Source organism: Rhinopithecus bieti, unplaced genomic scaffold, assembly GCF_001698545.2.
Source record: "Rhinopithecus bieti isolate Rb0 unplaced genomic scaffold, ASM169854v2 scaffold_7683, whole genome shotgun sequence".
Taxonomy (NCBI): domain Eukaryota; kingdom Metazoa; phylum Chordata; class Mammalia; order Primates; family Cercopithecidae; genus Rhinopithecus; species Rhinopithecus bieti.
Window position 1 is genome coordinate 3332826 of NW_016805834.1, and position 27451 is coordinate 3360276.

General features: G+C 39.6%; 1 protein-coding gene across 1 annotated transcript in view; it reads left to right on the forward strand.

Moving 5' to 3' along the window:
* The window catches only part of LOC108530765 (staphylococcal nuclease domain-containing protein 1-like), a 284868-nt gene that overhangs the window by 150348 nt on the left and 107069 nt on the right, over positions 1-27451 (forward strand). Inside the window, exon 11 of the mRNA XM_017873813.1 lies at positions 7642-7731. Within this exon, the coding sequence (XP_017729302.1) occupies positions 7642-7731 (90 nt within the window). The remainder of the gene's footprint in view (positions 1-7641; positions 7732-27451) is intronic.

A 27451-nucleotide genomic window follows, 5' to 3' on the forward strand; every position in this document is an offset into this window, starting at 1 on the left:
GGTCCTTAATTGTAAATATGCCCAGGGCATGTGGTAATGCTCCTATTTTAAGTTATAATTGAAATGGAAATTGCAGCCTTTGTTTATTAAAATAGCATGTGTGGCAGGGCAACTGGGACTGGTCCATTCTTTACTGTTTGAAATCTTACCCATTTTAATCTGATCATGTCTGTAGTTCTTATTTTAATTCAACAGTCAGTTTTAAGATCGTCATGGAGTATAATTCCTCTTGGGCACATTAATTCATATATTATAGTTGAGTCTCCTTTTAAAAATAAAAATCAAACTTGATTTTGACCCTGTCTATAGAACGTTTGTAGTTAAATTATTTCCACTGCCTCACAGAAGGATATATCTGTGGAAGAGTATCCTGTTTTTTGAGGAAATAAATGGAATTTGGTGCATTTCTTATGAGGAAAAGAATGGCCAGTTATTCTGCTGAAGAGAGGAATAAAAGCATGAAATATTGGGAGAAATGGGAAAGGGTGATCAAAAAAGCTTTGGAGATTTTCTCTCCCTCAACACTTTTGTCTTAAAAAAGAAATCTAAGTTTATAGAATAACATAACAAACATCTGGGTTCCTTTTTCAGCCTTGATATTCTTCCCTGTGTGCTTCAGAGCCTTGTATTTTTCCTTTTTACTGTTGTGTATTACAGACACAGTTGAAAGTCCCTGTGTACTTGTCCTCAACCCCATTTTTTTCCCTTCTCCTTTTCTCTTTCTCTCCCCACCCGTTCCACATCAGTAACCATTGTGCATTTTTATTCTTTTGCTGCTTACATAGCTCTATGAATAATATACTATTGTTTGTATCTGTTTTTAGTCTCCTTTTATATGGGATTTTACTATATCAGTCTACAACTTGCTTTTCCAGCTCAATTTTGTTTTTTTTTTTAATCTGTCCATTTGCTGTGTTGCTCTAAATCAGCCAAACTACTGTGTATTCCATTGCTTGACTATACTATATCCAGTGTTAATATGGATGTTGTTACACTTGTCTTGCACATACGAGAATTTTCTGGGGCATATACCTACCTGTAAGTAGCATTTCGTAGTTAGAGGTATGTGTGTTACCACCTTTAACCAAACAGTGCCACATAGCACCATATCAAAGTATTTAAACTATTTGTAGTCCCATCAGTGGTTAAGGGGCATTCCTGTTTCCCCACATTCTTTAAAATATTTGCCAATATGATAGAGGTACTGTATCTCAATTTACATTTTTCTGACAATTATCAGGTTATACTTTTTTGCATACTTAATGTGTACTTGGAATTCTTTAGTGAAATACCTGTTTATATCTTTTGCCAATCCATCTATGGGTTTATTTCTCTTTTTCTTATTGTTAGTTATTTACTGAGTAAATCAAAGTAATCAGAAGAGAACCCCCACCAGCTCTGAGTACCACATCTGTCCACCCACCTACTGGAATCTGCATCCATCCATACACCTGCAGATGAACTACTGGTGCTCTGTGGAAAGCCATTCTGTCCATGGCATGGACATTGCTTTAGCAGTTCTCTTCTCTCTCTTCTTTGCTCACCACTAGACCATTGCCTGTTATTTCTCCAATCTGAAATCAAAAACAAACTCCTTATCTTCGCTCTGCCGCTTCCCTGCCAGGGAAGACGCATGCCACCATAGTCTCTTCGTACTCCTTCATGACACAGCTTTTGGAAGGACTGTATATACAGTTGACCCTTGAATAGTGTGGGATTTAGGAGTGGCAGCCTCCACATGATCAAAAATTCGTATATAGAACTTTTTTTTTTTGAGAGGGAGTCTCCCTCTGTTGCCCAGGCTGGAGTGCAGTGGGCGCTATCTCAGCTCACTGCAGGCTCCGCCTCCCGGGTTCACACCATTCTCCTGCCTCAGCCTCCTGAGTAGCTGGGACTACAGGCACCCACCACCACGCCCAGCTAATTTTGTATTTTTAGTAGAGACAGGGTTTCACCATGTTAGCCAGGATGGTCTCGATCTCCTGACCTCGTGATATACCTGCCTTGGCCTCCCGAAGTTCTGGACAGGTATGAGCCACCGCGCCCAGCCCTAGAACTTTTTATTCCCCCCAGAATTCAACTATTAATTGCCTACTGTTGACCAGAACAGGAGAGGTTGGTCTTGCTGTCACAGGAATGGCAGGGGCAGGAGTAAATCCACATATAAGTGGACCTGCACAGTTTAAACCCATGTCATTCAAGGATCACCTGTTCTTGCTGTCCTCAGGTTTTTTTCTTACCATTCTCTTGTGCACCCATTTGTAGTTTCAACCAGGCTTGTACCCCTAGTGCTCTACCAAAACTATCCTCATCAAACTACCAATGACCCACACTTAGCTAGATCCAAAGTGCAAATCTTACTTCCCATTTTGCTTGCCTTAGTTTGTGGCATTTGACACAGTTGATGATTCCTTCTTGTCCATTCGTTTTCATTTCTTGGATTCCAGAACACAGCATTCTGCTATTTTCCTCCCGCCCTGCTTACTGGTTGCTCATTCTCAGTCTCCTGTTGCATATTCATGACCTTTTAATGTTAGAAGATACTACCTATATGTCAACAACTCCCAAATGTGTTTTGCTGGTTCAGACCAAACTCCGTGTTTGTATACCCAACTGCCCATTCAACATCTCCACTCAGGTATCTAATAGCTGAAGCTTAGCATGTCTCCTGGTCTTACCCTTCTCCCTTCATCTATTCTACTGGTGATCCTCCCCATTTTATTTCATGACCCCAGCCATCTTTCCATTTGCTCAGATAAAAAAGGAGTCGTTCTTGATTCCTCCTTTTCTTTCATTCCTAACGTTCCATCTGTCTTCTTTCAGAATGTTTCCAGTTCTGACCACTTCTTGCCTTCCTCACTGCTGCTGCCTTGATGTAATCTCCCATGATTTCCTGCCCAGATTACTACCATAATCTCCTAATTTGTCTCCTCTGCTCCATCCATTTCTTGTCACAGTGTCTGTTCTCAACACAAAAGGCAAAATAATTCTTTCAAATGTGAAGTCAGCTCTGTGTCTTCATCTCCTGCTGCCTCCCCCTCCTGCATTCTGCTCTAGCTGCAGTGGTAGTGCCTTTGTTGCTAACATGCATTGGCTGTTATCTTTGCCTTTCTTCGGATGACTGGGCATCCCATACCTCTTTGAGTTTTTGATAAAATGTAATCTTAGTGAGGCCTGCCCTGATCTCATTACAGCTGTGGCCCTGCACCCCTGTTCTCTCTCCTGCTCTCCATGTTCTTTCTTCCATTTCACTTATCACCACTGTCAGTGCTTTCTTTGACTTTTCACTTCATTCATTATGTCTTTTTGGTACAGAACTTTTAAAATTTTAATGAAGCCACACATTTCAACCTTTTTTAAAATATATAATTTGTGACTTAAATTTTTTTTGTTTTTTACGCTTTAAAAAATGAGATCAAATATACATAAAAAATTTACCATCTTCACCGTTTTGAGTGTATATCAGTGGTAATAAATTTATATTCTTTTTTCTGCCTTCATTTCTCCCTCATTTATAAAAATCCTGCAGTATCCCAAGGTCATTTAGTTTTGTGGGTACAATGTTTAAGAATGGGCTAGGTAAAATTAGGCCTGAATGGGGGTTGTGAATAAGGACTTGATTCAAGTTCTCTTTCATTCCCTCCTAATGGACATTGACCAGACTCCCAATTTTGGCAACCAGCCAAAAATACCTTTCTGAAAAAATGGTAGCTATATCTTCAGATGCTGAGATGTGGGTATTGGGCCTCCTTCCCGAACTGGTAAGAGGTACAGATGACTGACGTTACCTCTTCCATCTCTAATGTGAGTCATTGCAGGGCCTACATGCAATGTCGTTTCTCAGGATGAACAGTGATTACAGCACCTATTGGTTTGTATATTGTCTGCCCACGAGTTTATAAAGCAAGCATTTTTTCCTATTTTTATTTTTTTAAAAATATTTCCATGTAAATTAGAATCTAAACTAGACAGTTCTTTTTAAGCAGGTAAGATTCAGCTAAAGTCCTGTTTTCTGAGAATACATTCCATACCTCAGTTGCCTCTTGGAGATTTCAAAGGCTTGTATATACCTGGTAATTTGCAGGAATTGCTTTTATTTTGTGGTTTCTCAGGGACTTCTAATATCTCTCTTGTAAGATGTCTGCAGATGTCAATAACTACTAGCTCTGAGGGGTTAGAGTAACAAGATCATTCTGTGGTATCTTGTTTTCTGCTTGTGCTATTAGTTCTTTCTAGCTTCATGAGAGACATATAATCAGACTCTGAAGGTGCCGTGTTTCTTATTGGGGTGTTTGTTGATACACTCTTTATTTTCCTTCATTCTTTTGAGGGTATTTTATCCTGTGGATTGTCTTAAAAGCAAGATTCTTATTTAGACAGCCATTTTCAAACATTTAGTTGTACCTCATCCCATAATTTTCATTTGAAGGCCCATTGGAACAGTGTTTCTTACCTTTTATTCCTAGTTTTGGAATTACAGCCAACTGACATTCCCGTCTATCTCTATGCTGTTTCAGAATATGTAGGGAGACAGGTGTAGTGGCACATGCCTGTAGTCCTAGCCCCTCAGGAGGCTGAGGTGGGAGGACTGCCTGAAGCCAGAAGTTCAAGACTAGCCTGAGGAACATAGTAAGACCCTATATCTTTAAAAAAAAAAAAAAAAATGTATATATATATATAGAGAGAGAGAGAGAGAGACAGAGACAGAGAGAGAGGGTAAAGTGCAGGATTTTGGGTTCTGAGGCAAATCATAAGGCTATGTAAGGTCAGTGTTGTTATTTTGTTCAATTCATTTTTGAAAATGTTCACTTTAGTAATCATGTAGCTACCCGCAGAAAATAGAATGTCCACTGTTGCTTGGTGAATATGAATACACTGACACTTCTTTATTCCTGAGGGCTGATTCTGATAACCATTGATTTTGTCTTTATTAAAATCCTGTTTATTACTGGCAACTGGTATCTTCTGTCTGGCAAGCATTCTTAGGTATGATTGAGTGCCATCACCAACTCTGCTTTAAGGCTTGTATGTTACACTTGGCTCCTTAAGAGATCTCTAATTTGTAATCTATTTTTATAAAATATCCATAATCCTGTACATGTGTCCCTTGTGTTAACCAGCATTCCTCTAACCCAGGCAATTTCTACGCATCCCATTTTCTTTATTTTCTATAAGAAAACCTCAATGTTATTTTGTTCCTCTAAAGATTCTCGTGTTCATGGTCATTTTCTTCCCATTAGACAGTGGTCATGACACACCTGGGCCTTGATCAGAGCTCAGCCACCCCAGAGGCTTCTGTTTGGAGTATGTTGACTTCCACATATGATCTGGGAGAAGGAGCTACCTTAACTTTTTAGAAGAGCACTGGAATGATGATAATTATGCCCTCTGCCCCCACCTTTTTTTTTTTTAACAGGAAGTAGAAAACAGTTGGATAGTGAATATGAAACTCAAATTTCCTTGACACTGAAAGTGTTATCTGCATTCTCATAAGAGATTTTCTTGGTCATAGTCAATGAATTGAAATGTTGGTATTATGTGCTGGAGGCATAGAGGCTCAGTTTGCATCTAGGAGGAAACATCTATTTCATAGATCCCCTTAACCATAATATCGACCTTAGGATGATTTTTAAATGGGGCATTAAAATAATGAAGGCTCTTTACTTAAGAGTAGTGGCTACTTAGGAAAAAACGTAATATTTTCTTTGAGTACAGTTTGGACTACACAGAGGTGTCTTGTTTTGTCAGGTGCATAATAGATGGCAAAGGTTCGGCCAGGTTGGATAAGCATAGAGGATGTGGAATCAATGGTGTACATCTAGGGTAGGGGTTGGTCCTTGATTTTCTCCTTTCTTTCTATACTTTTTGCAAATATTTTCCTGGAGATTCTCAACTCTGCAAAGCAATCCTGTTCTCCTAGCATACTTTGTATGTATGCCTGGGTTAGGGGAATGCTGGTTAACACAAGGGACACATGTACAGGATTATGGATATTTTATAAAAATAGATTACAAATAGAGATCTCTTAAGGAGCCAAGTATAACATAAGACGTGAAGCAGAATTGGTGATGGCAGTCAATCATACCTAAGAATCCTTGCCAGACAGAAGATAACAGGTGCCACATTTGATCTTTGTGTATCAGTCTGTGTGTTTCTTTGGAGCTACTTAAGACTAACTGTAATTATTGAGTATGTACTAATGAGGGAGGTACTGTACTTGGTTCTGGGGAGTTACAGAAAAACAAAGGATGGGTCTTTTTTGTCTTGGAACTTACAGGCTTCTGGGAGGGAAACATTAAAGTGAAGTATACCAACTGGTGTAGTCAAGATCTCTTATACAAAGACAAAAGTCTCTTGACTTATGCATGTCATCATGACTCCACATTGGATTCCTACTCCTTTATCCTCCCTTTCTACACCATTTTCAGTTCCCGTTAATTCATTTCTTCAAGTGGTTCTCATTATTTCTCGGGCTCCTGTCCTTTCCTACTTCTGTTACCTTCATCTAGATAGACCCTCTTATACCATCTAAAAATGACATTGCTTAGAATAGCCACCTTTTTTAGGAAGAATCTGGGGCCCATGAGATAATGAAGTAAGTGTGTATGTGTTGACATACTGTTCCTTTCTGCCTCTCCTCTTTTGGTTTTTCTGTTTTTTCCAACTTTAATTTTCCTCCTATTTCTTTACTATCCTGCAAACTCATATTAAATCTGACCTTGTCAATGAAACATTTCCTGATTACTTCTTTCCACTTCCCTGAACTCTTATAGCATTTAGTCCCTAGTCTATATCACATGTATTAGCATAGCACTTAATCAAAACCGTTGGCCAGGTGTGATGGCTCATGCCTGTAATCCCAGCACTTTGGGTGGGAGGCCAAGGCAGGCGGGTCACTTGAGGTCAGGAGTTTGAGACCAGCCTGGCCAATATGGTGAAACCTCATCTCTACTAAAAATACAAAAATTAGCTGGGCGTGGTGGCACATGCCTGTAATCCCCAGTACTCTGGAGGCTAAGGCACAAGAATTACTTGAACCCAGGAGGTGGAGGTTGCAGTGAGCCAAGATCATGCCCTTGCTCTCCAGCCTGTCAACAAAGCGAGACTCTGTCTTAAAAAAAAGAAGAAGAAAAAAACTGCTTTGTGTTGCTATTTCATATCTGTAGGATTTCTTCTATTCCTATTTTAAGTTTCATAATTTTTGAGTCCAGGATTATACATGTATTTATAGAATGCTTTGTATGGAACTAACAGTTGGTAGGTGCTCAATAAAGATTTTTTGAGTAATAGAATTGGATTTAAAATATCTATAAATATTTGAAGTGTCCTAATACTTATTGAGCTTCTTCTGTAATACAGTTTATGCTACTATGTCTCTTTTAAAGAACACTTGTTTCCAGTTTGGGTGATTACAAACACGTTATTTTCTTATTTGTGAGCCTGTTGTGTGAATAAAGGTAGCCCTATTCTCAATAAAGCATTTCAACCAAATACTTTTTAATCATTTATTATATGTCTTAACATTTAATATTTGCGATACTAAGAGGTAACCAATTTCAGACACATTCCTATATCTTGTGCTGTTGGACGTGTTCATTTGATTTTGTTCATTCCTGATGTCATGTTTTATTTTCCTTTTAGGATAAGAACAAGAAACTGCGTCCCCTGTATGACATTCCTTACATGTTTGAGGCCCGGGAATTTCTTCGAAAAAAGCTTATTGGGAAGAAGGTAAGAAATTGATGACAGAAGTATATTTGCAAGTGGTTGGGCTTAAGCTAATCTTTTGGAGGCAATTGTTGTAAGCCGGGCCCTTTACCAGCAGATGACACTCCTCCATCAAGTCAAGTGGAATTACTTTGATATGAAGAGAGGCATGTTTATGTGTCAGAAACGGTACCCAATGGGAGAGGTTTAAAATTGGGGCCCTGACCACAGTTTGATTGCCAGTAGTCTCACAGCAGGGTCCGGGCTCAATTCCAGTTTTAATAATTGCATATTGCCCTGAGCTCCATTCAGTTGGCTCTCTTGTTCTCTCCAGCCACCTTCATTAAATGTTCAGGGCTATGGGATTTACTAGTGAGGGAAGCTTGCTCCTTTTTCATGCTTCCGCTACTCCTGAGGGATAGGCTGGCTATAAGGGGAAGGAGGATGACCTGGACTATGAGCACGCCTATTGTAATGCACTGTGGCATCAATGCTCCCTCTATTCTTCTGACTGGCAGAGTTTTCTGTCCCCTGTAAGAGTTTTTTTTTTCAGGAAGGGGTATATGGCTTCCTGATAGTTCATGTGCAGATTTTTGTGTAGCTTGATGACTTTTTTTTTTTTTTGGGGGGGGGACAAGATCTTACTGTGTTGCCTAGTCTGGAGTGCAGTGGTGTGATCTCGGCTCACTGCAACCTCTGCTCCCTGATTTCAAGCATTTCTACCACCTCAGCCTCCTGAGTAGTTGGGACTACAGGTGTGCACCACCACGCCTGGCTAATTTTTGTATTTTTTGGTAGAGATGGAGTTTCACCATGTTGGCCAGGCTGATCTCGAACTCCTGACCTAAGGTGATCCATCCGCCTCAGCCTTCCAAAGTGCTGGGATTACAGGCATGAGCCATCATGCCCGGCCACATGTTGACTTTGTATTTCTAATGTAACAATTCGGAGGCCATAGATTTCATTTCTTTGTGTTCTTTGTTAGAGCATAATATTCTGTGACTGGCCACAGAATTTGCATTCTGGGAATCTGATAGTGAGCCTTTGAGCATCCCCTCATTTTTCCTCATGTCCCAACCCTAAGAGTCCTGGGTAGTTTCTTATGTCCTGGATCAACAAAGAACATGAATGGGATGGTTCCTATGATAGTAATTGAAAGAATGCTATTCAAGGAGGTACCGTGATTCATCTTTTCCTCACTTAGTTTCAGTTTGGATTTAGTTTCCTCACTTAGTTTCAGTTTGGAGAAATATATTTTGGGTCAGTTTTTATTGTAACTTCAGAAAGGCAAAACCATTTTTTTTAAATCTGGCCATAACACACTAAAGCCATATTAGCTTTCCTTAACTGAACCACTGATACTGTGATAGGTTTTGTTTTTGTTTTTGTTTTCTTGAGCCGGAGTCTCGCTCTGTTGCCCAGGCTGGAGTGCCGTGGTGCGATCTCGGCTCACCACAACCTCTGCCTCCCGAATTCAAGGAATTCTCCTGCCTCAGCCTTGCAAGTAGCTGGGACTATAGGCGCGTGCCACCGTGGCTGGCTAATTTTTGTAGTTTTAGTAGAGATGGGGTTTCCCTATGTTGGCCGGGCTGGTCTTGAACTCCTAACCTCGTGATCCACCCACCTTGGCCTCCCAAAGTGCTGGGATTACAGGCATGGGCCACCGTACCTGGCCTTGTGACAGGTTTGATAAGGCTCTGACTTTTGTACTAATACCAAAATGTTGTATCCTAATTATAAATACAGCCATTTTTATTGTATATCATAGTCACTAGGATGATAATTATAGTAAGAGATTTTGAAGTTGGACATAAGGTAAAATTGCTAATTTTGAGGAAGAGAAACCAAACTGGATTCTTGAAATGAGTATTAAATCTACTCAGGTTTCTTCAGAGAATAGGCTCATTTGTCATTGTACAAAACTTGACAACATGCTGTATTCATTCGTGAAGTGGAGTGCGAATGATGGCTTTAAGCTTCTTTCAATTTCTAGATCTCCTGTTTTCTGATCAAATGTCTAACATCTCTGTTCCACCAAGTTGATATCATTTCACTCATTTACTGGCTCATAAACAATTGCTTATAGATAGCCAAGGAATTTCTTCACAAGTTTGGGTTTCTATTGAAATTTATCTGAAATCACATTGAAAGGAGTGGCAGCACATATCTGATTTGTGTGCAGCCAGTTGTGTGGCATGTATTATGGCATTCACCTGGTTTCTTTGAATATTGCCCTAACCCGATTCTGTTTCATCCCTGGGACCATAGATCATAGCTTATTGCAGTAGCTGCTGAATGGTCTCGGAAGGTTAGACCCAGGCTCTGCTCTCAAGGACTGTATGTCAGGCCATTATAAAGTGTTCTGTCACAGGATAAAAGGACTGACCTCCAGTGTCAGATATGGAGTCAATTCTTAATCAATTAGGTTCCCTCTTGGTGAGAGAAGCCTCCTTTATTGGTTCCTGTGCAGCAGAGTTGATTGTATTCTATTTGTGCTGAGCTCAATTTTTGTTCCCCAGAGTGACATTGTATAAATGATGAATATTGTATCCCTGAGTAGTGAGTAGGATGCAACTCAGTTCTGCTGGGCTGGAACATTCCTGATGCAAACTGCTTTTCCTCACTCACCACCTGAAACCACTTGCCTGTCTTCTGGGCCTATCACTTGCCACCGTGAACACCCATGTGCTCTGGCCTCTGGGAGCAGGCAGGGCAGTTGCTGCCTCAGGGGAGTGGCTAGCACATCATTGCACATTTCTGCCAATTCCCTTCAGACCTCTGCAGCTGTTCAGCATGGCACGTGGTGATTAAGAGGCACCACGAGGGAGCATGTGTGTCTATGTGCCTGTGTGCATGAAAGCTGATTAGGGCAGCCTGTCACAGCTTAAGAAAGCTAGTGGAGGTAAAATCATCTTCTCTGCCTAGACTATTATTTGACCTTCTCAGGGAGTCGATAATATGACAATTTTGAGGAGTTGCTAGAATGCAGAGAAATAAGATTGAAGGTAAACTGCTAAGGTGTTTTGTTGGCTTTGATGACCTCCTTCCTAGTTTTTGGAAATGGATTCACTTCCTAGATTTAATTCTGGATTAATGCCTTTAATTAAATTACCCATACTTCTCTTGGAGGCTTTGTTTTGTAATTTGTGAACTGGGGCCATTACTTGCCTTCCTTCTCTCATGAAGTTGAGTTATGAGAATCTAGGATGATAGTAGTATTTCATGTTTGTCCAGATGCCAGTAAAGTATATGGTTTGATTTTGCTTAATACTGTTTTTATATAGAATCTATCATAGCACTACTTTTTCAGTTATGATATATTCCTGGTTCTGAGATTATGGGAAGTGCATCAGTGTGCAACTAATCTGACATCATGAGGAGTGTTTTTCCCTTTCTTTGTTGGTTCTGCTGACTTTATTGCCTTTTCAACCCATTGCATGAATTTCAGTGTTATTTAATTAGATATGCATGAGGGCTTTCGCTTTCAGAAGATGAGTATGTGCTGGTGCTAAAGGGTGTGTGTGTGTGTGTTTCTAATTGAGAGAGTGGTAGAAGAATACGTATGTATCCTTGAAGCATTTTGGAAACTCCCTCAGTTGCCATACTGCCTAGTAGAACTCCCTTCCCATCTCCTGTTTACCATCTGCCCTCTTTCACTAAAATCTTGACTAAGGAATATTCACAGCAAAGAGTTTTGTGTTAATTTCTTCACGGGCTCAGTTGAAATGGAATTTGTAATAACTTTAACATGTTTTCTGGTTCTCCAGAATGATTTTCTCACTGTGTGAATAAGATGGTGAGATTGGTGTCCTTAGGCTGTGGTCCTCTTCTGATAACAGGGGCAATCTTTTTCTGTGTTTATAATTTTTTTTTTCCTTAATGCTTAGAGATCAGTTTGCATTGCCCTAGTCATTTTGCTTTCAGGAGAATAAGGTAGTAACTGAGATCTTCATTGGGATTTCCCTCCAGTTATCTTGTAAAATATCTAAAGTTGAGACTCAATATGGTTTATCCATGTGATACAGTTTTTTTTAAATGACATATGAGTCATTTCTATAGCTCCTGTCCCTTAATTGCAGAATTTCTATCACCATGCGAATCATTGTATTTAAACTTGGAATTTGTTTGGACAACTGGAGTTTCAAAAATGATGGAAAAGATGGAATTGCAAGAAGCCAGCATGCATTGAAGCTTCAGTGCTGACAGTAGATGCTCATTGTAAACTGTCCTATTACCAGAGACTATCCTGAAGATATATGCCTATTCCTTTAATGTCTCTTTTACTATTTATTTTGAATGAGCAAATATTGGGGATGAGCCTCATTTGTAAACTAGCAGTGGTCTTTGTGTGGTTTTCATGCCATTGAAATTTGTTATATGAACTAACCCAGCTCATTTTAGGCACTTAAAATTGGGCATTTTTCTTGATCAGTGCAGACATTTGGGAAGTTATGGGGCTATAAATCATTTAGTGAGTTATTTCAAATCCAGATTGCCTTAGATTGTTCTCTTTTCAAAATCTGTCTGTCTTGAGGTATGTACTTTTAGGTGTACATGATCTTCATGTGTACCAGATTGGAAATGATCTCCATGTGTATCAGACTTAAAAATCCAGAATTTCCAAGGCTAATCTCTTGATCTTCTGTCAGACAACTGGCTCTCCTCCAGTGTTATGGGAGTTACCCCATTATCTATGGCTGTCAGACATCTTTGACACCCTCTTATTCCAGTCCCTCACCCAGTTCTGCTGGATATATATCTGAATGATGCCTCCTTTCCAGTGCACTGCTCCTACCTTGCTTATATCTCGTCTAGCCTGGACTCCTATGTGACCTTCCTACTGGTTTTGCCACAAGAATCAGAGTGTTAGACTGCCTCCTCATATCAGTAATCCAAAATCAATCTGGAAATGGTTAATATATGTAATGATATTATCTCTATTCTGGGTAAATGTGCTTCTGTGAGGTAGGTTGGCAACCCAACTACTGTTTATAGCCTTGTTTCTATGGAATAAAATAAAATATTCTAAATGTCTAAGCAGAGTTTTGGAAATGTGGCTCATTTGTAATTTGGTGGCTACCATTTTATGATTTTCATGCCGTTGAAATTTCTTCTGTGAAGTAGACAGACTTTTTTTGGTAAAGCATTTGATAGAATGCCGATTATATCTTCAAGGGTTAGGACTGCTGTTTATTGGGTTCCCTCTTCGTAGTAAGCACTGAACTCTAAGAGCTTTGTTTTCACTCTTAATTTTCGCCTCCACCCTGCAAGATCTACATGCTGTTCTGGTCTTTACAGGTAAAGAAACTGGAGCCCACAGAAAAGACTTTACTCAGATGCCAATGCTTTTAGTTGCTATGCTGAATTGAAGACTTTTGGAAATGTTTATTTCTCTGTTGTGTATACTGACTCAGATGTAGACAGGGTCGTGGTATTTTTGGAATAATGTCTGTTCTTGTATATAATACATACTTTACATGCTGCAAGAAAGTAGATTCTTCAGGTAGTCTGTAGCTATCAGGAGGTGGTAATGGCACTATATATCGGCCTTCAGAGTGCCTTTAGCCCTCTAGACATTATCTCATTAGTCTTTGAGATGTCCCTGTGAAATTGTGTTTTATCAAGTCGTTCTTCAGAGAAAAGCAGTGTCAGATTACATGTTCTTTGCCTAGGATATACAGCAATGTGAAGTCCTCGATAACATTGCTAAGCCAATTTTGAAGCTTGATTTCTCTTTCTCTTCGTTCCCTTGGCATAAGTGCAACTTCTGGGAGCATCAGGGAGAAAGGAAGGACAGGTGTTGCTTTATCTTGGCACAGGGTCACGGAGAAGTTGAGGGGCACTGTAGGTGCTTGTTCCACCATACGAGAATAGATCTCCGAAGGTACCGGGAGTAACATTCCTTAGCAGGAGCAGTTTTTCAGTCTGCTAGTGAGAGCTCTTCAAGGGCACAGATCTTTCCTGAGGAGGGTTCCACCCTTCTCCCTGGCTATTTATCAATGTTGTCCTTTTCCTTAAAAACACTTGTATGTTCTGTCTATTGCAGTGTGTTACCTAATCAGCTGTGTTAAGTACAAAAAGCTGGTAGTCTGGGGATTCTTGTTCCTAATTACCTCCATTTAAGTTTGGATTTTATAAACATTTCTTTTGTCATCTCCACATTTTTCACCTCATATTCATTTGATTCATCCATGCTATGGAAAGTCCTTTACATTAATGATCAAAGCAGGCCCTAAGGTTGTGAATGCATTGTGATTTAAATTGACAGGTTTATACAAGGTTGCTTGTCCTTGCCTCCTCAGTGCCAGCTGTTCAATGTGGCTGTAAATTTTTTGAACAAATGACTGAAGATATTTGCCAAATTGAAAGCTGTTTTGAATGACTTGTAATTTCCGACCATGCATTTTTCTAGGAAGAGTTCTCCCACTTGGAAGTGGTAGTAATGTGTCAACATGCATTGGAGACCATGTTCATTTTAGATGCCCTTTACCCTGTGGGTTTTGGGAAGGATCCTAATCTTTTACCCCTTGATTTTTTAGCTCTCTTGTCTAGAGAAGGTTGATTAACAGAAATGACCGGAGTTGCCTGTTTCTGGAAGCTCAACAAGGTAGCTTTCTTCCTGCTGCCACCTAAATGGTCTTTTCAATAATGAGTGTTTGGTTGTCTTTTGTTGTTGTTGTTTTTCCTGCAGATTCTGAAAAGTACCCCTGTGCTTTGAGGACCATCAGGGTGTTGAGCTGAGCACACAGTTCTTTAGTGAAGTGTGTTATTTGTTGTTGTTGTTGTTGTTGTTTCTTGTGACAGAGTTTTGCTCTTATAGCCCAGGCTGGAGTGCAAGCAATGGCAGGATCTTGGCTCACTGCAACTTCCACCTCCCAGGTTCAAGTGATTCACCTGCCTTAGCCTCCCAAGTAGCTGGGATTATAGGCGCCTGCTACCACACCTGGCTAATTTTTTGTATTTTTAGTAGAGATGGGGTTTCACCACGTTGGCCAGGCAGGTCTCGAACTCCTGACCTCAGGTGATCCACCTGCCTTGGCCTCCCAAAGTGCTGGGATTACAGGCGTGAGCCACCGCGCTCAGCCTTGAAGTGTGTTATTTGTATGATATATATTGTAATATCCTCTTCAAAAAGCATCTCTAAGTTAAATGAAGAAACTAGAGTTTTCAACTGCATTCCTGGAAATTTATTCTGTATGCTCACCTGAGGGAAATGATTTATTAGCTACCAGAATCCTCGAGATTCTCATATCTCTGGGTAATACTCTTGTATTAATTTGCTTATTATTAAAGACTTTCTTACTTGGACTCCCAAGTTGCTCATAGTTTTCTGGTGAATTTTCCTATATTTATAACATGATTTGTGGTCGGCTTGTCTTAAGCCACCCACTCCTGATCTTTTCAGCTAGGTTTCTGAAATGTCGTCCTTGGGGCTGGAACTTTCCATGCTTACTCTCTGCAAACCAAGATTTTATTTTAGGGGAGATTTGTGCTGAATCAGCTCAGCTGTGTTTGGGGGTAGGGAGAGGACAGGCTTTTTTTCCCACTTTAAAAATAACCCTTATGTGCCAAAAAACCCTATAAAATGTGCTGAATTGCAAATCTTCCAACTTCCTATACCTCCTGGTTTACAGAGAATAGATTCTTCTGAGCTTGGGCTTGATGATACTGTGCAGAATATCTTATGTTGTAGACAAGTGTAAAGTGAGGCTGGATGCAGATGTGTTCATTTGGAAAGGAAACCTGACTATTGCTGTCTTTTTTCAGTATTTTTTTCTCCAGCATACGAGCAGTTTTGTCCACTTATAAGGATCTATATAGGGATCCTAGATATAAATTTTCTAATGAGAAATAAGTTTGCTTGTGTATCTGCAAAAGAACCCATATCATTCAGAAAGAGTCCAATTGGAAAGCACCAGCATTCCAGGGTTTCTATGTATGTGGCATCTCTTTTTGTTACGCTGTGTAAAGTTGGGCTAATTGTTTAGTTTGCTTGAATATTTCTTTCCCAAGGGTATGAACAATTTGTTTATGTGTGAGAAGGTAGGATGCACAAGTATCTGTTAGTTCTAAGGTTGAAATTTGTCGCCTTTTTATAGTTGGGTGGTAGAAGTGATATTTTAAAGGCTACATCTTCATAATTGAGGTCATGTAGTTGTAAGTTAAAAAATGAGCCCCTTGTTTTAATGCATTTAAAATCTGAGTGATACTTTCTGCTCTTGAAAGAAATTATTTTTATTGATACCTAGAATTGCCTTTTTTTACTTTTACCTGAGCAGTTACCTTCTTCTGGCAAAGCTTTAGGTATCCCTAAAGTGTAACAGTTCTATCCCATGAGTATTGCTAGCTTGGACAGTCCTTCCTGATGTTTTCATGATGATATGTGTAGTGGGTTGCACAGCATCTCCCCAGAATACCCATCCATCTCGAACCTTAGAATGTGACCTTATTTGGAAATAAGGTCTTTGCAGATGTAATTAATTAAGTTAAAATGAAGTGATACTGGATTATGATGGACCCTAAATTCAATGACCAGTCTCCTAATAAGAAGAGGATCTATAGCCAGACGTGGTGGACTGCACCTGTAGTCCCAGCTACTCAGAAGGCTGAGATGGAAGGATTGCTTGAGCCTAGGAGTTGGAGGCCTCAGTGAACCATGATCATGCCACTGCACTCTAGTCTGCGCAATAGAGTGAGACCCCAACTCTAGAAGAAGACGGAAAAGGAGGAGGGGGATGGAGAGAATGGGGAGGAGGAGGAGGACTAGTATTGGGCACAGAGAGAAAGAGACCATGTGACAGTGGAGATAGAAATTGGAGTGGTTTTAGCTACAAGCCAGGAAATGCTGCCAGTTGCCAGGGTGCACCAGCTAGGAAGAGGCAAGGAAGGATACCTCCCTGGGGCCTTTAGAGGTATAATGACCCTGCCTACACCTTGATTTTCAACTTGGAGCTTTCGGAACTTTGAGAGGGTAGTTTGCGGTACTTTGTTATGGCAGCCCTGGGAAAGCAATTTAGCTTCTTATATCTGGTCACCTGACTCTTGGCCGAACCTCTTGTTTCTGGGTTTCTACTTCAGTAGTTAGTTTCTTTGCCAAGTAATCTGTGAGACAGGGTTTGATAATGTCAGCATTCTTTCGTCTCCGATTTCCTGCCTATTTTGTCTTGCTTCCTTTATTTATGTTTATTCTTTCTGTCAATACTCCTCCTGGGTGGTAATGCCTTCCCTCCTGCAGACCAGCTGACAGTTGGTGTGGAGGAATTGATACACCCAAGCAAATTTCCAGTGTTGTCCATAGGCTTACCTCCAAACCGTTGTCCTGTTTTCTTTCCTTGAAGCATGAACACTGATGTACACTTAAGAAGGCTGCCCTGTCTCATGGCCATCCTAGTCACAGGACCTCCATCACTTCTACTTAGTAATTAGCAGCATTTTGAAATATGATGCACCCTGGGAGAAATCATTCCTGGCAGTAGCTCTTGATGAGCCGTGCTCATCCCATTCAAGGTTGATGAATAGAACATTAGGAATAATTAGCACAAGACTGTCTTCTGGAACACTGTCTCTTTTACATAGAGCATTATGTGGCACTGTGCAGGAATTTTCTTCAGTAACTATAGGAATCCTAGGAATCCCAGGTTTTCTCCTTAATCTGGCCTTTTTGGATAAGGTATTTTTTTCTGCAGCTTTGCCTTCTCACCTCTTCTGGCTTCAACAAGTGGGCTGGGCTGAACAGCAAGTAGTCTCTGAAAACTAAGGTCAATAGTTGGTGTGTTTATTTTCTTTGGGACTCAGTCCCTGAAGCAGCTTTGGTCATGTGTAAACACTTGCTATGTTAAGAAGGCCTTAATATGTTAACGAGTAGCCTAGTAATACCAATTCATTTCTCAAAATCTTTTTTTTTTTTTTTTTTTGTGACAGTGTCTCACTCGGTCGCCCAGGCTGGAGTGCAGTGACGTGATCTTGGCTCACTGCAACCTCCGCCTCCTGGGTTCAAGCGATTCTCATGCCCCAGCCTTCTGAGTAGTTGGACTAGGGGCATGTACCACCAAGCCCAGCTAATTTTTGTATTTTTAGTAGATATAGGGTTTCATCATGTTGGCCAAGCTGATCTCGAACTCCCGATCTCAGGTGATCTGTCTGCTTCGGCCTCCCAGAGTGCTGGGATTACAGGCATGAGCCACTCCGCCTAGCCAATTCATTTCTGTTATTCATTCAGGAAATATTTTTTGGACGACTACTCTGTGTCAAGCTTTGTTCTAGATACTGGGGATAGAGCCTATTTTTATAGTACTAATATTTTAGAAAAGACACATAGTTGTTGGGTACCTTTGTAGAGGTGCAGTAAAGATGAATAAAATACCATCTCTGTTGCAAGTTGCTTACACTCTAACTAGAGTAAGGTGACATCCGTCATATGAGAAGTTGAATAAGAACAGATTTGAGTAACTGGTAAGATAACAGAAATGTATCACTTGGTGGTATTTGATAAATATTAATGCGAAGTGTACTGATTGTGGTTATCTTTCACAGATAGGAGAGTTCTCACTTGCTGGGTGACCTTATGTATTTAATGGCCCCAGCTTCCAGTCATAATCCTGACTCTTAGGAATATTTCCCCTCCTAATTTCTTTCTCTGCTTGTAGATTTCTGCTTCCAGCTGCTGACTAGTGGATACCCAACTGCAGGGTCCAGTGGGTAATTGACATCTGTCATGTCCAAAATATAGTTCAGAGTTTCCATATGATTTTTTTCTCCTGCCCACAAACTGCCTTGGCTTTGCTATTGATCTTTCTAAATGTCATCTCCCATCCATTTCGCCAGATGTTAAAACCAGTAGTCACCCAGCCCCTAACCCGATCTTTTCCATAACCAAATTCATCATTACCCCTCTTTTTCATGGTTTTTTTTGTTTGTTTGTTTGTTTGTTTTTTGGTGAATCTCTTAGTCTGTGTCTTCCTTATCTCTCATTTTAATTATTGGAATTTCACCTTAACTACTTGCCCTGTTTCTTCTGTCTATGCCATCTTGCAGATTACTGTCACAATTGCTTTCAAAATGCGTAGGTCTGACCATGTCACCAACTCTGCTGAGACCCATTTGCCTGCAGAAAACAATCTGACTCCCTAAATGATTATATAATAAAAAGCAAAGGAAAAGCAGCTGTATATAAAATATTGTAACTTCAAGTGAGCATCTTGCTTCCATTTCCAGTCTGACTTCTGGCATTGCTGTCCACATAATATGTCACAAAGAACTTCTCACCTTTCCATGGGGACATGCAAAGCCATTTCACAACTTCTTTCCTTCATACATTTTTTTTTTTTTTGGTCAGGAATCTTACCTGTATTCTGTATTCCTGGCTCCCCATGTAGAGTCTGATGTTCTTTGTCCTCTGATAATGTTTTTGTGACCCTTTCTGTTGTAGTAGTTCCCAGGTCTGACCTATCTCCCCACCCCTACAGGACAAAGAGCCTGTCTTGTCTTTTCATCAGCTCACAGTTCCTAAGACTGTGCTCAACATTGAGAATGAGATCGAGGTCCTCGATAGATCTTTACAGAAGGGGTGGGATTTGTCCTGTGCTTTGTCATATGGAAGATTTGGATGTGGAGAAGGAATGGAGAAGGCCTGTCATGTAGCTCTGAGCTGGGGAAATGGTTTCCATGTCACCTGCTTTTTAAATTTCTTCATGCTATTATATAATAATATTGACTTGGAGCCCTAATTCAGGGAGACTTTAGGTATAAATACTGTCTGATTGAAATACAAACCAAGACCTTAAAAATAGGTGGATAAATATGTTTTCGTATGTTTTGCTATGTACGAATTGAAATTGTTGGATATTGCTCCATCTGATTGGCAGCATGCTTGTTGCCTAGTGTGAAGTCTTCATGAGGGAAGCTGAGCAGTCACTCCTTAATACTGTAGGTCTGATTTGGGTCTTTTCTGTGTCTTTTTCATTATTGAAAATGTGCATCATTTGTATCCTGTTCTCCTTAAAAATCACAGAAGGATTTACTCAACTAATAGGCAGTAAACTAATATTTTTTGGCTTGAATTCTCTATTATTATTTTAAAGTTCTAAGTAACATAAGGTTGATGGACCTTGACTGAACCCTGCTGTTCCCATCTCCCCCTCAGCTCCTGGCTTGGGCTTCTTAATGTTCCTATTCCCCAGTAATAGTGCAAATGAGTTGGAAGTCAGTACGTCGGTACCTTGCTCCACTCTGCTGTGTCTGCATTGTATGATGTACCTTTTTGCCTGGCAGGTTGCTGCTGAGCCTAGCTCCTCAGAGCCTGTCCTAGTAGAGTTTGATGCACAGGGTGGGCAGTGAAACAGCAGAGTTTCCTCCCCCAGGCTCGGTTTCCACTACCTCCAAACCTTTAACCCCCATTTATTTTAAAAGATACCAAAAGAAAAGCAAGGAAAGGAAAAGTAAAGAATGGAAGAAAGAAAGGAAGAAAGTCACAGAGGTGACCTAGTCTTTGATTAGAAGTTTAGGTGACCGTGTTTTGGTGAGATGGTGTCATGTGCAGCTAGAGAGCTGGGGAGGCTTTTTTAGCTTTCTGATTGAATCTCTCAACATTTGAGTGAGAAAATCATAATTTGATGGTCTCTGCATTCATGACACCTCCATTTCATCATTTATAAAACGGACATCATGTTTGACACCTATAATTCCTAGGGTTTGTAATAGTATAGGGAGAGAATGTAAGCAGTCACATTAGGAGTAAATTTGAGCAGGACAGAATGGAAGGAACTGTTTTATTTCTTCAGGGTGGAACTATAGAAGCTAGCATCTCAAATGCAGACCTGCAGCCTTGTCCAAAATTTGTCAGGCTACATAAAAATGAAGAGATGAGACATTTCTGTGACCTCAGAGTCGGGAAGATATGCAGTTGAAGATTGTGTGTCATCATATTCTTACACTTGGGATGAATTCATTTCTTTCACTGTTCCTCATTTTCTTAATTTGGAAAATCCAAAGGTTACCTTTTTTCTACTCTCTAAAAAGATGATCTTACTAAAGTATCCAGAAAGACTCAATTTGTTTTCCTGGTATTTCTAATCAGATTCTGACTTAACAACGTTTACTTTTAAATATGTAGTTTCCCTAGTATTGACTCTGAGGAGGGCCACCATAAAGAGGCAGGTGGCCCCACCTTGTAGGATGGGCTGGAGGTAGAAAAATTCAGGAGCCTGGAGTCCTGGCCTGAAGTGCATCTAGTCTTTGGTCACCTCACACCCATTTTATGTTGGCCCTTAGTTAACCCCTCTCTAAAAACAGAAGGAACCAGCAGACCAGCTCTGAAAATCATTTCATAAAGCCCAGTTTGAAGATTTGTTGTCCTGTTTTGCATTGATTGGACTACTTTTAGGGTTCCAAAAGTTTAATCTTTTTGTCATCAAAGATTATTTTATTTTAAATATCAGTTAATTTGATGAATACTGACGTGATGGCTATGTGTCACACACAAACCCCTGAGTCCTGTGGCCACTGGGTGATTCTTTGAACTTACTGTGAACACTGATTGTTAAAGGCCTGTCTGCTGAGAATGCTATAATATAAATCTCTACTATTTCTGTGCAGTGACTTTAATTTAATCACCCATTATGCCCACCTTCTCCCAACCCCCACAAGCTAGAGATTGAATTCATTCTTTCTCCACCTCTGCTCATGCTACCAGGTTAGGGTCAAAGCAGATCTTTTTATCTGAAATGTTTAAGTGGTTAGGTTAGGGTTACAATTTGGTTAGTTATTGGGGAAAGGAATTGTTTCCTCCTTTTCTAGGATGTGTGGTTCCTAATTGTTTTCTTTCATTTGAGGGCTGGTGGTGGTTTCCTTCTGTCATTTGTCAGTTCACTACATTTTGAAATAATGGCTTTAGGAATCCAATGCCATCAGAATGATTGACTTCTTGACATTAGCCAGGTGCTTTTTCACATTTTTCCGTAGTTTCTCCTATTGCCAGTGGTGGAGTTTGCTTGCTGCCAGCAGTCTGGAAGCAAAGCAGCGTGTAGTTTGAACTCCACAGCATGGGAGAGTTTTTGAAGATCAAAGACAAAGATGAGTCATGTTGCTGTTCTTCGGTATTTCTGCTTTGGTGTAGTTAATCACAGCTTTCCAAGGGGCAAATGGTAATAAGATCACTGAGTCTAGATAGATTTATGATGTCTCTCTCACCATTCGGAGGCTGAAAGTAGAATTGATAGTCTTTTTTACGTTACAGACACAAACTTCCCCTTCCTTTCTTTCTCTCTAACCTCATTTTCTTTCTTCCCTCTCTATCCTTCCTTTCCCCCCCTTTCCCTCTGCCTTCCATTTTCCATCCTCCTCCTCAAAGTTTCTTAGGCCTCCAACATGAAATTGTCAAAATGCTAAGCTTGTAGTAGCACTCACTTTCCAATGTATATGGTCCATCTGCCTTTATGTCTGACTTGGCTGTTGTAGTGGATCCCTGGGACCTTTCTGGCCTTAACAAGAAAAAAGTGATTTGCTAAATGCTATTTTTTCTTGTTTCTGTTCTTCCTTTCAGCAGCATGAAGCTTGGTTCAGTACCAGAGTTGACAGAGCATTAGCTTTTCTCTGAACCAGGTCCGTTTAAATTTTTGCTTGATGGCTCCAGTTTATTCTTGGTTTTGGATCCTCCCAAATGAACATTCAGAATGTTCTCGGCAAGATGATATTATGTAGTACATTTAGAACTCTCTGCCTTCTTTAACATCGTTTTTCATTGTTTTTGGAAAAAAGAAAACATGGACAAGGAAAACGTTGCGCCAGTCTTTCCTTTTAGTCCAAGTTTCCCTTCCTGAGGAATTCTAGTTGATGGGCCAGTATATGTGTGTCCTTGCTGGGTGCTCTAATGATGCAGTAGCCTGATGCTGCCCCAGGCACAAGTAGCATGCGGGGTGCTTGGACATTGTTTCAGCTAGCAAAAGAATACCTGTTTGGATAACACTGACCTGCTTCAGAGTATGTTGTTTTCCTTGGATGACCCAGCTTTCTGTAATTCACATTTGGATTGGATTGTTTTTTCCTGAACTCCATGTCATCATCTCTGTTCTCCAACTGTTGTCTCCAGGTTGATGGGTACCAGTACAGGATTGATTTCTCTGCGTCTTTGTTTTTTCTGTTTCTTTCAGGGATTGCCTTTTACATTGGGATGATTTCTATGGTCAGGCAAAGGTACTTTTCCTTACAGGATTTTTTTAAATTTAGTTTTTAAACTGCCAGGAAGATATAATTTAAAAAAAAATTTTGTTTTATATAACATAACTTGTTCTTTACATTTTAAAATAGATGTAGAAAGGATGTGTGAAAAAAAATAGCTGCGTAGAAAGCACATATATGGATAAAGCAGTGATTTAAAAAAAATTTTCTTCTAAAGATTTTAAAAGTCAAATCAAGAAAGTAAATGAATTTGGTTGTTTTATTGCCGAAACAGACATTTTGACGTCATTTGGCAGGAAAGCCACTGTGGAAACATAGGATATTTTTTGACAAGCTATTATATAAAATAGGCAGACATTTGAATTATTTAACATCCCTTTTATCTTCTAGACATTTTTATTTATGGGGAAATCAGTATCATTGTAAGGTTTTCTCTTGTGTGTTCATTTTTTATTTCAATTATTATTTTGAGTAGATAATGCATTTAATTGGTTTAAAATTCAAATGCTAATAAAGAGCATAAATTGGAGACTTTTCTTTTGCCCTAGTCCTTCACAGGTTCATTTTACCACCCAAGAAGCAGTCAGTATGACGATTTCCTTGTAAATCCTTTCAGGGTTATTTTAGGCCTACACAGGAAGATATGTTTGTGGGTAGGTGTTCTCCCTTTTTACACATATGCTAGCATCGTAAATACAGTTTAAATTTCATACATACCACCAAAAATAGTGTCTTTGCATTTGTGTTTCAATTCTATGTGCTTACAAGTAGTAAAGGATTGTCATATTTGATCTGTACAACTTAGAGAAAGCTTGCAACTTTCCCGTAAAATTTTAGTCTAGTTTTCTCTATGGCCATAATTTTCCTACTTGAAAATGCCACTGTGAATTCTGCTAATACTGGTGATATTGTTCATTCTGTCTTTGTTTATGATACTATATATATATTTTTTTGCTGTTTTGTTTTAAATAACATTTACTGCTCATTTTTTTCAATCATAAAAGCAGCACTTGTTTATTCTAACAATTTTTTGTTTTTAAAAAAAGAGAAGATAAAGGAAAACAACCCCTAACACCCAGGGTAGCATCTGTTAATACTTGAGTGTGTATTACTCTAATCTTTTTTTAATGCACCTGTGTTTGCATAATTTTCAACTTAGCTCGTAATTATATGTTACTTACTGCTTTGTAACCTGCAATATGATAGTTTTTCCATGTCATTAAATAGTCTTCTACATGAGGTACTTTATCATTTAATATCATTGAATGTTTAATCAATATCCTGTTGTTGGCTGTTTGTGGTGGTTTTGAAACCAAATAGACATGAGTTTGAATCTCTGGAGTAGCATTACCTAACTCAGTCCTGTCATGACCATTAAAAGAGTTGATATATGTTAAACATTTAGTGCAGTGCTTGAGCACATTGTAAGAGCGTAATCGATAACAGCAAACTACTGAGTCAGGGTTTAGGAAAATTAAGAACAGAGAGCAGTACACAATATGACAAATAAAATGAACTAGTTCTGGGTTCTGATAAGACTGAGTGAGAGAGAGAAGGGGATGGGCAAAGTGAGCAGTGTGGTTGGGGGAGACACAGAGTGAGTTCTTATGAGGAAGAAGGCAGCCAGCCTTATTTCCCTTAAATCCCCCACCTTGTAGTTGCTTTCAAAACCAATCCAGCAAGATTACAGTCTATTGCATGTCCTTCTGTAGAAAGTCTTTTTCACCCCGAGGTGCTTAGTTCCCCTGACTAGGATGTTCTGAGTCTGGGAGGAAGTGGGAATGGCCTTGGGAAGGGGGAGTTGTGAGAGAACTCAACATCTTGTTTCCTTGGTTTTCTGAGTTTCTTGGCACATTTTTCACAACCAGGTAGGGTTCCCATGGGAACTGGCAGGCCCTCTGAGGGGGACTTAATTTACTGTGACCCAAAATAAACAAAAGAAAGGGCAAAGTATGCACCCTACCAGCAGGTTTTTTAAAACCCGAGTTTCTCTGGAAGTCTCAGACTTACTAAAGCTCAGAATTAAAGATTCTCAATCCCCTGAACTTACCGGTCTAACCATAAGTTTGTTTGATCATCAGTTGGAAACAAATGTTGGATGCCTTGCCTCTTCAACATTTTTGAGCTCTGTAAATGAATGCTCAATTAATTAATCCAGCATTACAAGCCGTTCTTTTTTTCTTTTTTTTTCACTTTGACATATTTACTTTTAAAAGTTAGACTTAATTGAGGACGTGTTGGCGAATTCAGGTATTGATCAAATTTAGATAGTATCATAAAGTGAGTTTATTTCTAATCCTATAGGTTAGCATATTTTGTTTAAAGTGACCTTGACATTTAAAGTGAAAGAGAGATTTGTTGTGATTTATGTTATAGAGTGATGCATTTTATTTACTCATATCATAGTCAACACTTAAGCAATGAAGGATTTACCCTGGTATTAAATATTGATTATGACAACAACAAAAATGAAGCAGAAATGCTGCTTTATTAAAAAATATAGGCAAACTTTTAAAAAAAATAAACAACTACTTTTGCAAATACAGTGGTATGTTTTTATACTATCCTTTCCCCATGGTCGTATCTTTAAGTTTCCACTGATTTTAAATAATACCCCTTTTAAAAGTAAGAGCATACTAACTGCAATAGGTAATGAAAAAAATCTGATTTTATATGTCCTCAGCAATAGTGTTATTTGTCATATCAGAAAACTTATCTACCAGTTCTTTTAATTCTTCATGGAAAAGCAGTTGGTGCTTTATTCTTAGGAAAGTATTGAGGTTTTATTTTGTTTTTATAAGCCATATTCCCTGATATAGATGAAATCTCTTTTCTCTCCTTGTTCACTGGAGACATAACAAGTGTTCAAGGCTACCTCTGTGGTTTTCCTTCTTGATACCTGATTCTTGATAAGCTGTTTAAGGACTAAAGCAATTAGATTTAGGATCCGTTTTAGCTCTGTATAGCCTGGAATGAAAATTCTGATCTTTACCCATTTTCGTTGTCCCAATCACTTTATCTTTTGTTCTCTTCCATCACTTCAGCGAGAGTAGCAGTTCCAGTGCTAAAAAAGAAGATGGAGTATTCCTTTAATGTTTGCACATATATGAGAATCCTCATGAATTCTTTTTTTTTTTTTTTAAGCTTGCTTTAAAAAATACTTGATGAGCAGTTGGGATGTCAACATTTTTAGTAGTTCTAACCATTTTGCTGTTGTTTACTATCCTGTTTTCTTAGTTCCTGACCTTGGAAAGCTTTACAAACCTCTAATCTTCATCTTCTTTGCGACTAACCCCATTGTCTTCTGCCTCAGGTGGTGTATTTGCCAAATTTTTTATCTGTTTTCTGGAATGTATGTACAACTGTAATAGTTTTGTTACTTGAAAGGAAGTAGGAACATGTGGACACCGAATAAAAATTGGTGGGTTGATTACAAGCCTGTTGGAGAATTATATGTAGGGAATCTAATCTCCCTTATTGACCGTAATACATGTGTCACTGGTTTTTAGGAATGACAGTTACTAATGTTAACTTAAAACATACTTTTTTTTTTTTTTTTTAAATAAGAGGCAGAGTCTTGCTCTGTCGCCAAGGCTGGAGTGCAATGGTGCGATCTTGGCTCACTGCAACCTCCGCCTCCCAGGTTCAAGTGATTCTCCTGCCTCAGTCTCCTGAGTAGTGGGGACTACAGGCGCATGCCACCACGCCTGGCTAATTTTTGTATTTTTAGTAGAGACGGGGTTTCACTATGTTGGCCAGGATGGTCTCGATCTCCTGACCCAGTGATCCACTTGCCTTGGCATCCCAAAGTGCTGCGATTACAGGCATGAGCCACTGCTCCTGGCCACCTTTTTTTTTTTTTTGGAAACTGAATTTTATTGTTGCCCAGGCTGAAGTGGTGTGATCTTGGCTCACTACAACCTCTGCCTCCCAGGTTCAAGCAATTCTCATGCCTCAACCTCCCGAGTAGCTGGGATTACAGGTGTGTGCCACCATGCCCAGCTAATTTTTGTACTTTAGTAGAGATGAGATTTTGCCATGTTGGCCAGGCTGGTCTTGAACTCCTGACCTTAGGTGATCCGCCCACCCCGGCCTTCCAAAGTGCTGGGATTACAGGCATGAGCCACGGCACTCGGCCAGAACATACCTGAACCATGAATATCTTCCATGTCTCTTCTGTAGTTATTTTTTTCTGATTATAAAAGCAATATATGTTTAGTATACTAAGTTTGGCAAGTATAATGGAAAAATAAAAGTAATTCAAATAACATTTTGGGAGATTTTCTTTCACGTACACATTTATATTCTAATCTGTCTGTGTGTCCTTTTTTAAAAATGGACAATGGAGACCGAGCGTGGTGGCTTATGGCTGTAATCCCAGCATTTTGGAAAGCTGAGGATGTGGATCACCTGAGGTCAGGAGTTTGAGAGCAGCCTGGTCAACATGGCAAAACCCCATCTCTACTAAAAACACAAAAATTGGCCGGGCGCGGTGGCTCAAGCCTGTAATCCCAGCACTTTGGGAGGCCGAGACGGGTGGATCACGAGGTCAGGAGATTGAGACCATCCT